The 14550-nt window shown below is 39.9% G+C and overlaps 1 protein-coding gene across 6 annotated transcripts in view; it reads left to right on the forward strand.

Moving 5' to 3' along the window:
- The window catches only part of ATE1 (arginyltransferase 1), a 144342-nt gene that overhangs the window by 92523 nt on the left and 37269 nt on the right, over window positions 1-14550 (forward strand). For all 6 annotated transcript variants that reach the window (XM_077455377.1, XM_077455375.1, XM_077455373.1 and 3 more), the window contains one exon: window positions 9247-9279. In XM_077455377.1, the coding sequence (XP_077311503.1) occupies window positions 9247-9279 (33 nt within the window). The remainder of the gene's footprint in view (window positions 1-9246; window positions 9280-14550) is intronic.

Below are 14550 nucleotides of genomic sequence, written 5' to 3' on the forward strand. Positions count from 1 at the left end.
GTGTGTTCGGGTGTTGTGGTTAATCCACTTTCCTCTCAAAATCTTAAAGCTTGTTTTGCAACAGTTCAAGCGTGGGGGTTTCAGATTTTTAGATGGCCACTGGAAACTGGTTCACTTTAAGACTAAACCTTGTAATCAGCCTCTGCCTCCAAGAAACTGTCTTAATTTCAATGGGAGAGAACCTTCAATCCATATTCTACTTGAAGACAAATGTAGGGATGGAGGCATGTGGTTGGCAAGGGAAGCTGAAAATGTAAATCATAACCTCAACTCCGAACCAAGGCTATTTTAATACAATTTATGTTTTTGTGCTTTTGGCATTGTCTATTGTCATTGATGCCTACTGAGAGTCCATTATTATTTTGTATTTGATCTAAAGAAATTAAACTAGCCTGCAGTAGATTGTAGTAAACGTTGATGCCTTTCTACTTGTTATTTAAAACCTTAAAGTGTGCTTTTATTTTTTGTGAAGATCTCACCCTTTCCTACTCTGTCAAGTTGTAATTGCTGTCTCTGCCTCCGTAGGGGGTGTTTGTAGCATGACTGTATTGTCACTGGTGAGGGTAAATATCCAACGAGGGGACCAGACAGCACTGAGAAGCAGATGGAGGTTCCAATATCCACCGTGCCCACACCAACATGAAAAAAAAAAGTTTTGGCTGGAGTTTCCCATAGACCTTTAACAATCATATCACGTTTATTATGCCATCTTAACACTTAATGGGTTCAGTATGAGCTCAGAGATGGGGTCCCCATTAATGTGCTGTGTTTATGCATCTAATACTGTGGAGATTATCTGAGCTGGAGAGGGATTAGCAGCCTAGTGGGAATGACTGGAGGCTGTGTTGAACGGCATATAGAGGGGTTAACAAGAGTATCCAGTTGCATGTGATTTCCTAATTATAATCACCAGATTTCACAGCCACTTAAAGAGAATGGCTACTCGAATAACCTCCAATTCTTTCTGCGTTTAAAATTGTCAGCGCTGTAACTCTGTAGTTACACTGACTATTATGTAAAGGAAGAAGAGCATTGTTGAGTAACTTACTTGACATAATGGGTGAAATGAGATCAGGGTGTTTCTGGGATTGAGTTCTATTTTTTTTTTCGCTGTCTGCTCATTAGAATAACGTGTGATTCTTTCAACTACAACTAAGATGGGAAATTTGTAACAGGAACTTGAGAGAAATTATCCTTTTCAAATTTTGGTCCATGGAGTTTACATTCTAATGTCCTACTATTGTCTTATAGTCCTGTAAATGTTGAGGCCATTTTGGGTGAACATCAATGATTCCACTAGTATGTTTATAGTTTGTGGGAGGAAGCCAGATCACCCAGAGGACAACATGCAGACACACAGGAAAAAATATATTTTTTATTTATGTTAACAAGCTAATGTTCATGACAACCTTACATATTAACCGCCAGTCTGGAAGCCATATAACCATGAAGTATTTTTGGGATGTATGAGAACACTACATGCACAAAACTCCTTACAGATAAGGACATGGTTGGGTTTAACCTATATGTTAGGATACATTTAGTATACCTCTGCAACACATTTCCCCATGTTTTAGCCATTTTAAAAATTATGCAAGGACAGTAAAGTATCTGTTGATCTACCAGGAATCCAGCTCCTCAGTTCCTGTTTGAATTGATAACACAGTGCCTTTACTGCAATGAAATCCTAACTGCCATTGTCCGCCCTGCCTGCTTGACTACAGAACTCCAGTCTGTCCCCCACCTCTCTCTGGCCAACTCCCCTTGTAGTCCAGCAGGCTTAGCCTTGCCTGTTGCACTACACAAGTCCAGTCTATTACTCACCCCTCCCTGTCCCGCTCCACCTCTGTATACATCGATTTTTCTCATTAAAGGATAAGTTCACCTTTGGGAACATGTTTTACGCGTTTTTTGAGAGGAACAAGAAACACAGCCTTTCTCAAACTTTTCAACGTGAAGAAACCCTTGAAATAACTTTCTGATCTCAGGGAACCCCAGAATAAAATTACTATATGTAAAACTCATGAGACATTAGTGTGATGGTCAGTGGGAAGAATGGTCCTTATACTTTTGGGAAATTCCCCTTTAAGATGGCTTAAAAGATCAATGGTGACAGTGGGAACTTATCTGAGAGGCAGAAATTGTTCATTGCTAGAGGAAATCCTAGCAACCTCGGAAGGAACTTTAGAGTTCCATGGAACTCTGGTTGAGAAACCCTGATGTAACATGTTCCCATTGCTGCAGCCTCTCCCCGACCAGCCACCTCTAGTAACAACGAGCCAGAGATTTTCTCCCTAAACTCGCTGTCATAAGAAAAAAAAAATATCACCGTGCAAGACTTTGTCCACTTGGCCACGTCATTCACACAGAGAGGGAAACTACATGTACCCACCGCTGCTTGTAGTTCACAATGAGCTACCAGGGTGCTGTACAGCGTGTCAAGCGTTTGGTTTCAGATTGTTAGATGGCCACTGGAAACTGGTTCACTTTAAGACTAAACCTTGTAATCAGCCTCTGCCTAGAAGAAATTGTCTTAATTTCAATGGGAGAGAACCTTCAATCCATATTCTACTTGAAGACAAATGTAGGGATGGAGGCATGTGGTTGGCACGGGAAGCTGAAAATGTAAATCATAACCTCAACTCCGAACCAAGGCTATTTTAATACAATTTGTTTTTGTGCTTTTGGCATTGTCTATTGTCATTGATGCCTACTGAGAGTCCATTATTATTTTGTATTTGATCTAAAGAAATTAAACTAGCCTGCAGTAGATTGTAGTAAAAGTTGATGCCTTTCTACTTGTTATTTAAAACCTTAAAGTGTGTTTTTATTTTTAGTGAGGATCTCACCCTTCCCTACTCTGTCAAGTTGTAATTGCTGTCTCTGCCTCCATAGGGGGTGTTTCTTTGATTCTTGTAGCATGACTGTATTGTCACTGGTGAGGGGAAATATCCAACGAGGGGACCAGACAGCACTGAGAAGCAGATGGAGGTTCCAACATCCACTGTGCCCACACCAACATGGGGAAAAGAAAAAAAAAAGTTTTTTGGCTGGAGTTTCCCATAGATCTTTAACAATCATATCACGTTTATTATGCCATCTTAACACTTAATGGGTTCAGTATGAGCTCGGAGATGAGCTACCAGGGTGCTGTACAGGGCACTGCCTGCTCATACAAGGTACAAGCAAACAGCTTTCACTGACAGTCTGCAGGAGTCCTGCATTGCACCCATGATATGCTGATCAATGCTTTGCAGGCTCCTAGTAAAAAAAAAAAAAAATTCACTTTTTTTTACCTGCAAAAATATGTGCATTTGTTATTTATATATATATATATATATATATATATATATATATATATATATATATATATATATATATATATATATATATATATATATGTGTATGTGTATATATATATATATATATATACATTTTTTTTTTTTTTTTTTTTTTTACAAAGGTGAACTTATCCTTTAAAACAATGCTGCTGCCTTGACTCCTAAGACCCCTTTCACACTGCCAGCGTTTTTCAGGCGCTACGGCGCTAAACATAGCACCTGTATAGCGCCTAAAAAAAGCGGTGCGCTGGCAGGGCATCACAAAAAGTCCTTACAGCAGCTTCTTTGGAGTGGTGAACTCACTGCTCCTCTAACGCTGCTCCCCATTGAGATCAGTGGGGCAGCGCTGTGATACCACCGGCAAAACGCCGCTCCGGCGGTGTTATGCGGGCGGATTTAACCCCGCTAAAACGACCGTAAAGTCGCGCTAAAAATAGCACCTCTGTACCACTGAGGCCGGTGACGGCTCGGTGTGAAAGGGGTCTAAAAGTTTGCCCACAAAACTGTGTGTGGATAAAGGGCTCTTGGGAGATGTTGTTCTGGGGAGAGAATGTGCCAAAGGCCAAAAGGAACTCGCCACCTAAAAGCTCCTCTTGCAAGAACCATACAAGGCTGTCACAGGAAGGAACAAGGTAAAAGGAAAAATAATGCTTGAGCATGTTGGAAAAGGGGGAAGTTTTGGGGCAGGTATGGGTCATATCTGGAAACAAACTTTTTAAATTCATTGTTTCTGTTCTGTGAGACAGCATTGTTAACCAATGTGCTGCTTCTCCTGCCTTAAAATAATTCAGAAACGTTATTGGGCTTTCTCTGTGATAGTCTCCTGCAGCATCTTCTCTCCTGTTAGTTGTTTACTCATACAGAGCACATCAGCTTCAGTAATCAGGGGGTTGCAATGAACGGCGGTGTACTGCTTAATTAGCGTAAATATAATACAAGCGTTTGGTCTAAGTTTGTGGATTGGGCACTCCTGCTTACACTAAATTGCACTGTTTTATTCCAAACAGGACATGTTTCTCTTTGTTCAGTCATACATTTGGTAATGATCATAGTAAGATGTTTGTATTCTGTGGGTAGTGGTAAGGTTATCCAGATCCTCTTGGGGATGCACTGCTATGAACATTTTGCCCTGTGCTGAAAGGTTTACCGACATCAAAGTTCAGTCTTCTCTGCACTGGTGTGAATTAGGCTGTGCCCTTTGCTTTTTTCGATAGACCTGGAAAAATGTAGGGCAGCAGAATATGCCTGACTTAAGCAGGTCCATCCCTTCTGCTTTTGGGGGCTGCTCGTGCAGCTGCAGATTTAAAGATGTCTTTCCTGGAACTGTAAAGGAGCAAGCTGTATCTGTGCAGTGCCAGGATTGGAAGAGCACAAAGTGCCAGGCTTGGAAGGGCACAAAGTGCCAGGCTTGGAAGGGCCCGCACACTTGTCACAAAACTGTCTGTGTGACTGTTTAGTCAGGAGTCTGTTTTCGGTGAATGAATGGCAAAAGTCCAGCAATATGTGTTTTTCCATGATTCCTCTGAAAGTTCACATATAGGGCAGGTGATTTATGTTACCCTTAATGCATGTTGGACCCTGGTATTATTCTTTCCAGAGGCACAGCTTCTTTTTTGGAAAATATTAACTAGATTTTACCATAATTTTAAGTATCTGAATAACTTCTTGGCACGGGGGTCTGTATGTTGCTTTATGACACTAAGTTACTTGATTCAGATCCCACCTTACCTGATGAATATTATATTTACTTTATGATTATTTTTAAGGATCCAAGAAACATGTAGATAAGTTAAAGTGATACTAAAAAGCAATACTTTTTTTGGTTTGAAAAAAAAAATGAGGGTAATACCTGCTTTGCACAATGATATTGCACATAGAGGTACCTTATCTCCTCTTCTGGTAGTTCCCCTTCAGGCGCTGCCAACTTCTCCCTGCTTCAGGTGCCTCCTTGGCACCTGGCTTGCTAAGGAGGCACCTGAAGTGTGTGTGTGTGTGTGTGTGTTTGTGTGTGTGCTCCCGAGCTGTGAGTGTCTATAGACCACAGTCCAGCACCAATAAGACACGCCCTCCCTGTCCACAGGGGTTTGGCAGCAGCAGGGGCCTAAAGCTCCACTGAAAATGTATTAACCACTTCCCGTTGCCACCTCCCAGCCCTTTAAGTGGATCAAAATGCTGTAAGGAGGACATTCTGATCATGCAACCTCTGTGATTGGCTTTCACAGTGGTCACATGATCGAAAAGCTCCCGAATGCAAGTATTCATCAGGAGATTTCCATGACACTTCAGTTACTGTGCTAGATGTGCGCCCTCAGCACAGTAAACTGTTTAAATATAGCCACATATATGTGACTGCTCTGCTTTAAAACCCACCCACCTAGAGGCCACATATAGGCGTGTGGCCGGCCACCAGAGGCTAAGGCTAAAAATGTTTTTTGACTTTAGAACCACTTTTAGAGTTCTCCAAAGCTCCACATTGGCATATACAATCTCTAATGCACTATGTGTAATATATAAGTTCTATAGCAATACTGAAAACAAAATTGGAAGTAGTTTCCAGTCTGAATTAAACTCTCTGCTCAAATCCATTCAAAAACCACCCCAAGAAAAGCAGCAGTGGTGTTCAAATCCCAACAAGATCCCATTTATCCCAGGTGAAGGTTCTACAACACCTCCTAACTGACTGTTGCCAAAAGCCTAGATTAAGGCACCATCATGAGGCTTTTCTACTTCTAGCAATTGTTAGATTTTGGCTTTCTAAAATACTACATTTATTTTCATGATCTCTCATTTATAAATTGGTCTCTTATTAAAAAATATGTGTTTTTAAATATGTGGGGAAAAAAAATGTGCTTCACATAAAGGTCTTGTGTAATAGAGAATTTATGGCTGGTGCTGTATAAATCAAAAACCATTCAAGTGATCTTTTGAACTGATCAAAAGGTCATTGATCAGATGTGATGAAAGTGATGGGGGGACACATGGAGTTAATTATCTTGCTGGTACACAGTGGAATGTAAGGCAGTAACACTCTGAACTGTTTTATGGAGAAAAAAAAAATGCCATTTTCACAGAGCTTCCACTTAGTTTGTACGTGTACATGTCCATTCAGCACACTGGTGGAGTGGAGACCTTGTCCATGGCAGCCAATCATATACTTTAGAAAATGTGAGTGTTTGCTACAAATACCTCCATGCCTTTCATTCACATTGATAGACATTTATAGAACAACGCTCTTGGGGTTCTATTAATAAAACATTTGTTGGACGAATGTCACACACATGGAGGCTGCACAAATTTTGACCATCATTTCTTTAAAACATTAACCCTCCCAGGGGCAGGGCGTGGTTTCTGATCATATGACCACCATGATTGGCTGTCACAGTGGTCACATTGATCGAAAAGCTCCCGATCGCAGGTAGACATTAGGAGCTTTCCATTTTCTGAAACAGCTCTGTTTACATTTTGGTATGCATATATGTGGCTGCTCAGCATTGAGGCCCACCCACCGAGAGGCCACATATATGCATACCGCCAGCGCAAAGAGGTTAATTTCCTTGATTCAGCTCCATCTAGTGGCCAAAATGGGGTATAGTTTTCTGAAATACCTTAATGAAAAAATAGTCTGCATTTAGGCCACTCGATGGAGCTCACAATCTTCAGCGTTAATCTATTACAGAAATTACAGCTGAAATTCGTGCAGCCTGCACAAATGTGTGACGTTCCTCCAACAAATGCTTATAAACATTTAACATTTATTGACACTGGAGTAAAGATGAATTATATTTAGTGTTACCCTTGGTGACCACATGGCAAGCATTGAAAATAGCGGCACACTAGTGTGTTAGGAAACACTTTTTTTTTGTCAGTGAACTAGCTCCTAATAAACCTGTAAGGCAGAAAAGTAAGTTAGGATTTGTTAGTTTGACCACATGTCTGTACACATTCTAAGGCTCCATGCTCAATAGCGTATTTTTAAGCTCCTAGAAGCTAATATTGTTATCTTGCGTGTCCATGCACACAATTTTATGCTAGAAGCATTTTTCAAGCATTTAGGAGCAGAAAAAAAAATGTTTTTTGTAGCGTTATTGGGAGAGTTTTCCTGGCAGAAAAAAAACACTAGATACCACTAACAGCTTTTTTTGATATTGTACTGTAAAAATGCTAATAAAATGCAAATGCTCCTAAAAGCTACTACAAGCCAGCACAAAAATGCTACTATCAGAATTTTTCATCCAGTATTGTTTTCTAGCATTTTTTTCGCTTATAAAAGACACTAGTTTGCATGGAGCCTAAGGCTACTTTCACACTGGGGCGTTGCTGGCGGTAAAGTGGCGCTATATTTAGTGGCACATTACCGTCCTTTTAGCGGCAATATGCGGCCACTAGCGGGGCAGTTTTAACCCCCGCTAGCGGCCGGAAAAGGGTTAAAACCACCCGCAAAGCACCGCTACAGCCCCCCATTGTTTTGTATGGGAAGGGGCGCTTTAGGAGCAGTAAATACACCGTTCCTACAGCGCTCCAAAGATGCAGCTTGCAGGACTTTTTTGACCGTCCTGCAAGCGCATCGCTCCAGTGTGAAAGCCCTCGGGCTTTCACACTGGAGAGACAGCAGCGGCTGTTTCAGGGAGCTTTGCAGATGCCTGCCCTATATCTGGGATAATTGCCACAAATGATCATAAATACAAATTGTAAAAAAACGAGTATGTTAGTCTTTCGCATTCAATTGTTCTTTAGTATGTGATCAGTCTGAGATAAATCTAGAAGATTTTCCTATACAAACCTAGAAACTGCTTGTTCCATTTGAACCTAGCCCCTGTTGCCTGTGAGTTGAGATTTTTAAATGACAACTAATAATTCAGTCTTTTATGTCTTCATCATAGTTTAACCAAATTTCCAAAGGCTAATATTTTATAGTGTAGAAGCTACACACTGCGCTCCCATAGTGGGTAAATTTACATCTGAGCTGCCTGGAAATAAACATACACGGACACAAAACAGAAGCTGACTGTGAAACTTGGTATAAACCATACACTTACCATATATAGGCTGTGAGTGTGAACGCTCTGTATCAGAACGTGACTAATCTTTTTCTTACTGGAGTTCTTGAAACTTTGCGCTAGATTCCTGCACATAATCAGCCACCCAGGTCATTCTCAAGTGAGCGAGAAAAGTTTATAGCATTAATTGCAAATTAGATAAACCACAGACAGACAGGATCATTTGAAGGGAGGGGGGAAAAAAAAAACAAGAATATTGTACGTTTCCTGATTAAACTCGTAAGCGCTGAAAGATGAACAATTGAAGAGAGCTGTATGGCAATTCCTGATTTGTCTATCGCAGAACATTTGAAAAGTAGATGTTGCTGCATTCAAAAGTTATAACAATGTCTCTGGTAATGTCTTTTTGTTGAGTGGTGTTGGCCTGAAAGACATCATACACCAGTGATGGTGAACCTTGGCACCAAAGATGTTTTGGAACTACATTTCCCATGATGCTCATGCACTCTGCAGTGTAGTGAAGCATCATGGGAAATGTAGTTCCAAAACATCTGGGCTGCCAAGGTTCACCATCACTGTCATAGACCTTCAAGAGCGTTTGTTGGTTGGCTGGTCCCTAAACCTAAACGGTGGGAGACTCTCACTCACCAGTTTTATATATTTCCATATTTACACATATCAGATACCCTTTCATGTTAAATTTGAATATACATAGACATGCATACATGAATGTACATTCTGAGCAGGCCATATTTTCATATTTCCAGATACAGAACTGCAGTGTAGGCATACAAGCACTAGTCTTACATACTGATAACTATTGTACATGTTACTTTGAACTGAGATTTCTAACATTTCATTTCTTTTTGTTTCCCTTGCTTAATGTCACCCTTTTCTGGGTCCTAAAGTTCACCAGATTCCTCTGCGATTCCCCTCTGGAGGTAAGTTTCTCATTAGCCATATAAAAATTGTTTGGATTGCAACATAAAGTGTGATTATAGAAGCCATACTGAATCAAATTGTTGCTTGATCTTAGATGTCTTTCATTTTAATCTTATTTTATTAAGGTTTTTTGATATAAAAAAAAAACACGGAGCTGTGGCTCGGCTCTGGTGCCCCCATAGCAAGCTGCTTGCTGCGGGGTACACTGAACAGGAGGGAGGTGCCAGGAACACATAAGAGGGACCCGAGAAGAGGAGGATCTGGGCTGCTTTGTGAAAATCCACTGCACAGAACAGGTAAGTATAACATGTTTGTTATTTTTATAGAAGAAAAAACAAGACTTTTAGAGTCAGATTAAGTAAATTTCCCATGAACTTCAAAATGGTACCCTAGGACTTTAGTTAATGCTATATATATATGTTGTGCTGTGACAAATTGTGTGTGAAACGCTCTATCCCCATGTGGATATTTGAACATTTTTTGTGGTTCTTGTGTTAAGCAGAAGGATTACCCCCTTGTATGACAAATTTTAAACTAGCAGTACACATTGTAACATCTTTTTTTTTTTTTTTGTCTAGAGTATGGTAGAGTAATAGCAGCCGTAGTATTTGTCCTGGTGACCATTGTCATCAGGACTGAAAATAATGACAAATCCAACATTTCTGAAGTGCTTCTAAAGGCAGAAGTTTTTTTTTTTATTTTTTTTTTATCTTATGCATTCTAAAATCAACCCCCTCTAATTCTTATATGAGCCCAATCTCGATTCAGCGATGTTGCAGGAGAGACTTAATGAGAGAGAGCGTGCGGGGCCGAGCAGCGGCTCCGTGTCTGAATGGACACAGAGCTTCTGCTCGGGTGTCTCTATAGCAAGCTGCTTGCTGTGGGGGGGTACTCAGGAGGAGGGGCCAGGAGTGCCGGAAAGGGACCGAAAAAGAGGAGAATCTGGGCTGCTCTGTGCAAAACCACTGCACAGAGCATGCAAGTATGACATTTTTTTTAAATATTGATTGAAAATTGATATGTCAAGACTTTAATATCGCTTTAAGGTGTACTTGTTCTAGTGACAACTGTCTTAAGAGGTAATTTCCCTCACTTTAGAGAGATTTTTTTCTAGCATGGGCTAGATTTACACTGCTGCAATCTGACTTTGAGCCGACTTTCAGTTCAATTACATAGTGAAACTTGGATTTAAGTTGGATGCTACTGTGAGGTGGTTTGCATATTCTTTTGGGGCCAATATCGGACTGCAATCGCACCTAAGTAGTACAGGAACCTTTTTTCATTAACACGCCGTTAGGAGTTGCAAACAGTGAACAGACACTATTGAAAACCATGTGATTTCCATTGTCGTGCGATTCAAGCCATATCTGAAACTGCACTGTGAGGTGAATGGGGGCTTACTGTCGTGTCTGAGGGGGAAGGCAGTTAATTGGACATACAGTAAGTCCTTAAAAGAACTTGAAAGATACATAACTATTCCCGAAAACAAAATAAAACAAAATTGGGTTATATATACATTTTTAATCTACAGGAGTTTGTACAATACGATTGTAATGTGTGTGGCTAGCTTAGAATAAGCTTTAAATGGTCTACAAGACTTTTAGCATCACACTAATACAGTGTGCATGTTGACTGACATAATGCAGCCACAAAATGCCAAAAATGCTATCATTATTTGCATTGGTAATAATTGGGCCATGCAGTGCTCAACTGAAGTTCAAAAACTATCATGTAGCAACAGTTCCAATGTGATTCAATTTGCAATTCATCTGTAGATCACAATACGATAGATCCCTGACACACTTTGTAGCACTTTTTAGCAAAAAAAATAATAATAATAATTTTATGTTAAAAACAGAGGTTTTAGTAGTATACATTTTTGCAAGTATGAAGCCACCCTACCACATCAAGTGTGGTCCCTAACTTTAAACTGCCCTAACTTTAAACACGCTTTATGACACTTATAGAAATGCACAGAGAGCAGGCTCACTTGGAGCCAACCTTTTTCTTCTTAACATTACAGCAACACACCCAACATCATCTTTGCAAGATAGCTGAAGACCTCCAGTAAGTCTGAACGTAGAATTGCTGCAGGTCCTGGTGGTGTGTCCTGCACATTCTCATTGTCATTTGCCTATATATGACCAGCCTTTGCTCTTGACGAACTAGATCTACTAGTAGCCCCAGTCATTGCCCCAGTGTTTGGCTTCTGCTTTTTTTCTTTACACCCAGGTTTTGTTTTTTTTGTCTGTACATATAAAATCTAAAATTATATTCTAAATTTATAAATATTTAGTTTATACCTATAGATTTCTTATATTACATACTTTTATACCGATACATTTTATAGTTTTTCCACTTTATTTTGTTTTAAGATATACAGCACTTAAAATGAATATTGAAAATTCTCATACATTTAAAAGAAGAGTTTTGCTGTGTATATGTTGTATGTCTAGGGCTAAAATTCTAGATTTATTATTACCTAGGTGAATATGAAATACTATATATCGATATTCTATATTTACCAACTACAGCACAAGGCAGTAGAGACACCCATTTACCAGACTGTAATGTATATAAACCTGCTGTTTATGTTAAATTACACAGCTGAATGTCCATGAGGAGTGACAAGTGCAGGAAACCCAGCATGCTCTGCAAGTACAGTTTAATGGATATACCATATACTAAATGTAAAAAAAAAAAAAAAGTAAATGAAAATATATAAAACTCCAACCCGTAAACTTGAAAACATAATCATTTCAAAATCATTCAAGTCTGCCCTAAAAAGCCTTGATGTTTAATTGACTTCCTTTTGCTAAGGAATCAGTCCATGTTAAACAGTGGACCTATCTGCTGATGTCATGTTGTCCTGACTAATTTGTATAAGAGATTTTTAGGGTGGTAGAAAAATGTAATCCTGCTTGGGCTTGCTATGTTGCCTAGCAAAGCAGATTGCATGTACACAAGTGTCCAGCCCGGCCATACAAAATACACTTTCAACAGAGATGTGCTCTGTGGACACAGATCATTTCACATGAAACAATGCAATAAATTGATCTCAAACTGAGTGCAAGATTGCAGACAAGAGCATGCCACTGAGGATTTGTGTTTTATTTATACAGAAACTTAGTTAAGCAGAACCCCAGAGGAGTTGGATATGGTTCATGGAAACACTTCTGTATATAGCAGCCAGGAGTAGTCCATCCCACAGTCATATATTACGGAGAGCGCAACATCCTGAAGGAAAATGGGAAGAATGTGCAACATGCAAGACATTGTGAATGACTACTGGACCCTTAAATAGATCTCTTTAGTCTGGTTTAAAGTGCAGCCATGTGCAATAAGTCATAGCAGGTCAGTAGAAAATATTTGCACATGTTTGATCAGGAAGGCCATGCTATATAGGAGACGGGGATAGATTTGGAAACAGTTTCCTTAAAAATCCTTAAAGGTAAACACTCCAGTGGGAATAAGGAGGATAACCTCCACAGCTTCCTCAGCATTTCACATTCTTGTAATACTAGTGAGACATTTCCAGTCATACCCACTCCAGTCATATGTTGTGTGCCACTTTACCCATTCATGGCAAAGTGACTATGTCAGTGAAAAAATCCACCTTCAACCACTTTGTACTTCCTCCCCAGCCAGTCCTTCCCTTATTGCAGGGACCAACCAAAATACCTGATGTTGGGGTTCAGAATGAGCGCTGATGTTGCTCCCTCTGTCATGTGACAGTGCTTCGCTCAGCAATTGGCACTGCATCGTGAGAAGAGGGCTCAGAATCAAGGGGTATTTTGTGTTGATAGCCACAGAATGAGCGCCGCAGAGTTAAGTATAAAGTGGTCAGAGGAAGGGCTATGGACAAGGGCAAAGTGATGGTGTATCGTTAAGAGTGGAATACATTAATGGTCACCCAAATGGTCACCTTCTAGTTACCTGTCTGTCTCTGGCTTCATGCAGCAGGGGAAGCTAAAACATCTGATATTTATTGTTGCCCTATGTCTTTAAGAAAGGATTAGAATGGTAGCCAGGCAACTAGTATTTTTATAGTTTTTTTTTTTTTTTTTAGAAAGAAAGGTCAACAGTTGCAGCTCATCAGTCCTTCGCAGCACAAGTTTCCTTTGAACAATTCCTATAAAAATTTAGGTGTACTACTTTGAAAAAACGTCCAGCTTCTGAGTTTTCTATTTCGAGCTCATGGTACGACCATGCATGTTCATATCAGGAAAACATTCAAACATGTCTGCGGGGAAGAGAAACACCTTGCAGACATACCTAGGGGAGGCATTTTAGAGACCGATCTAGTTCTAGCCCTCCCCCTTGACAGAAAATGTTTAACACATTCCGTTAGGACCTACAAACCTATTAAAGTTCCCTGACCTTAACAAGCAGAGAGATGCATGCAGCACAACATTTCACTCTAAATCTCATGAAATTAATAGTCCTGGGCAACAGTTCTTCAGATCTGTTACTGCCTGTATATTGCTACGAGACTATGATTAAAGTCTAATCACACTCACATACCTGGAAGTGCACTCCTATTTTTCGGGAGGAAAGGGTCGATTTTTCAGGGCACTGCTTAAGTAAAAAATAACATTTTTAGGTGTTACCTAAAACATATGGAAACGCTACTTGTTATGAAAGAATTAATGTACCTTCGTCCTATTACTAATTAGAAATTTGGACAGTTACCTAAAACATAGTGAATTTTTGCTTTCTGAGTTCATCTTAGAATTTTTTGAACATAATGCTTTTTTTTTTTTTTGTAGGCCATACTTCACCAGTATTATTGGTGTTTTTTATTGGAGCTGAAAAAAAAAACGTCCCTCTGCTCTCTTGCTTTCTTCGTTGTGATGCCAAATTGTGCCAGCTTCTACGGCTACAGAAAGCCCTTTAATATATGTTTGAAATGGCAAATTCTCTGCTAATCCTCTCCACGTGCACGTCTTTAATTTCCCTGTATAGTGCATTTCGTGCCGTTTCACATTCTGTGCCTGTAAATCACATCACCATGTGTAGCTGCAAATTTCTGCTAGGCCTTCCCTCCTGCTGTCTTTGCTAGGCTCCTTCTCAACAGTTTATTATGGTGTCGGCTTTCCCCCTCTGCCCTGCCATGTCTATGTGAGGTGAAGATTGCTAAACTTTTTTTGACCAGAGTAAAGTTTATAGCACAAAAAATGTAATTTGCCGTGAAATGGGAACAGTCCAGAGTAAAGCTATAGATGGGCAGATTTTATATTTTTTTCTTCATTCAGCAGGCTGGATGGTCA

This window comes from Lithobates pipiens, unplaced genomic scaffold, assembly GCF_037356315.1.
Source record: "Lithobates pipiens isolate NorthernLeopardFrog02 unplaced genomic scaffold, aLitPip1_a1.2 Scaffold_25, whole genome shotgun sequence".
Classification (NCBI taxonomy): domain Eukaryota; kingdom Metazoa; phylum Chordata; class Amphibia; order Anura; family Ranidae; genus Lithobates; species Lithobates pipiens.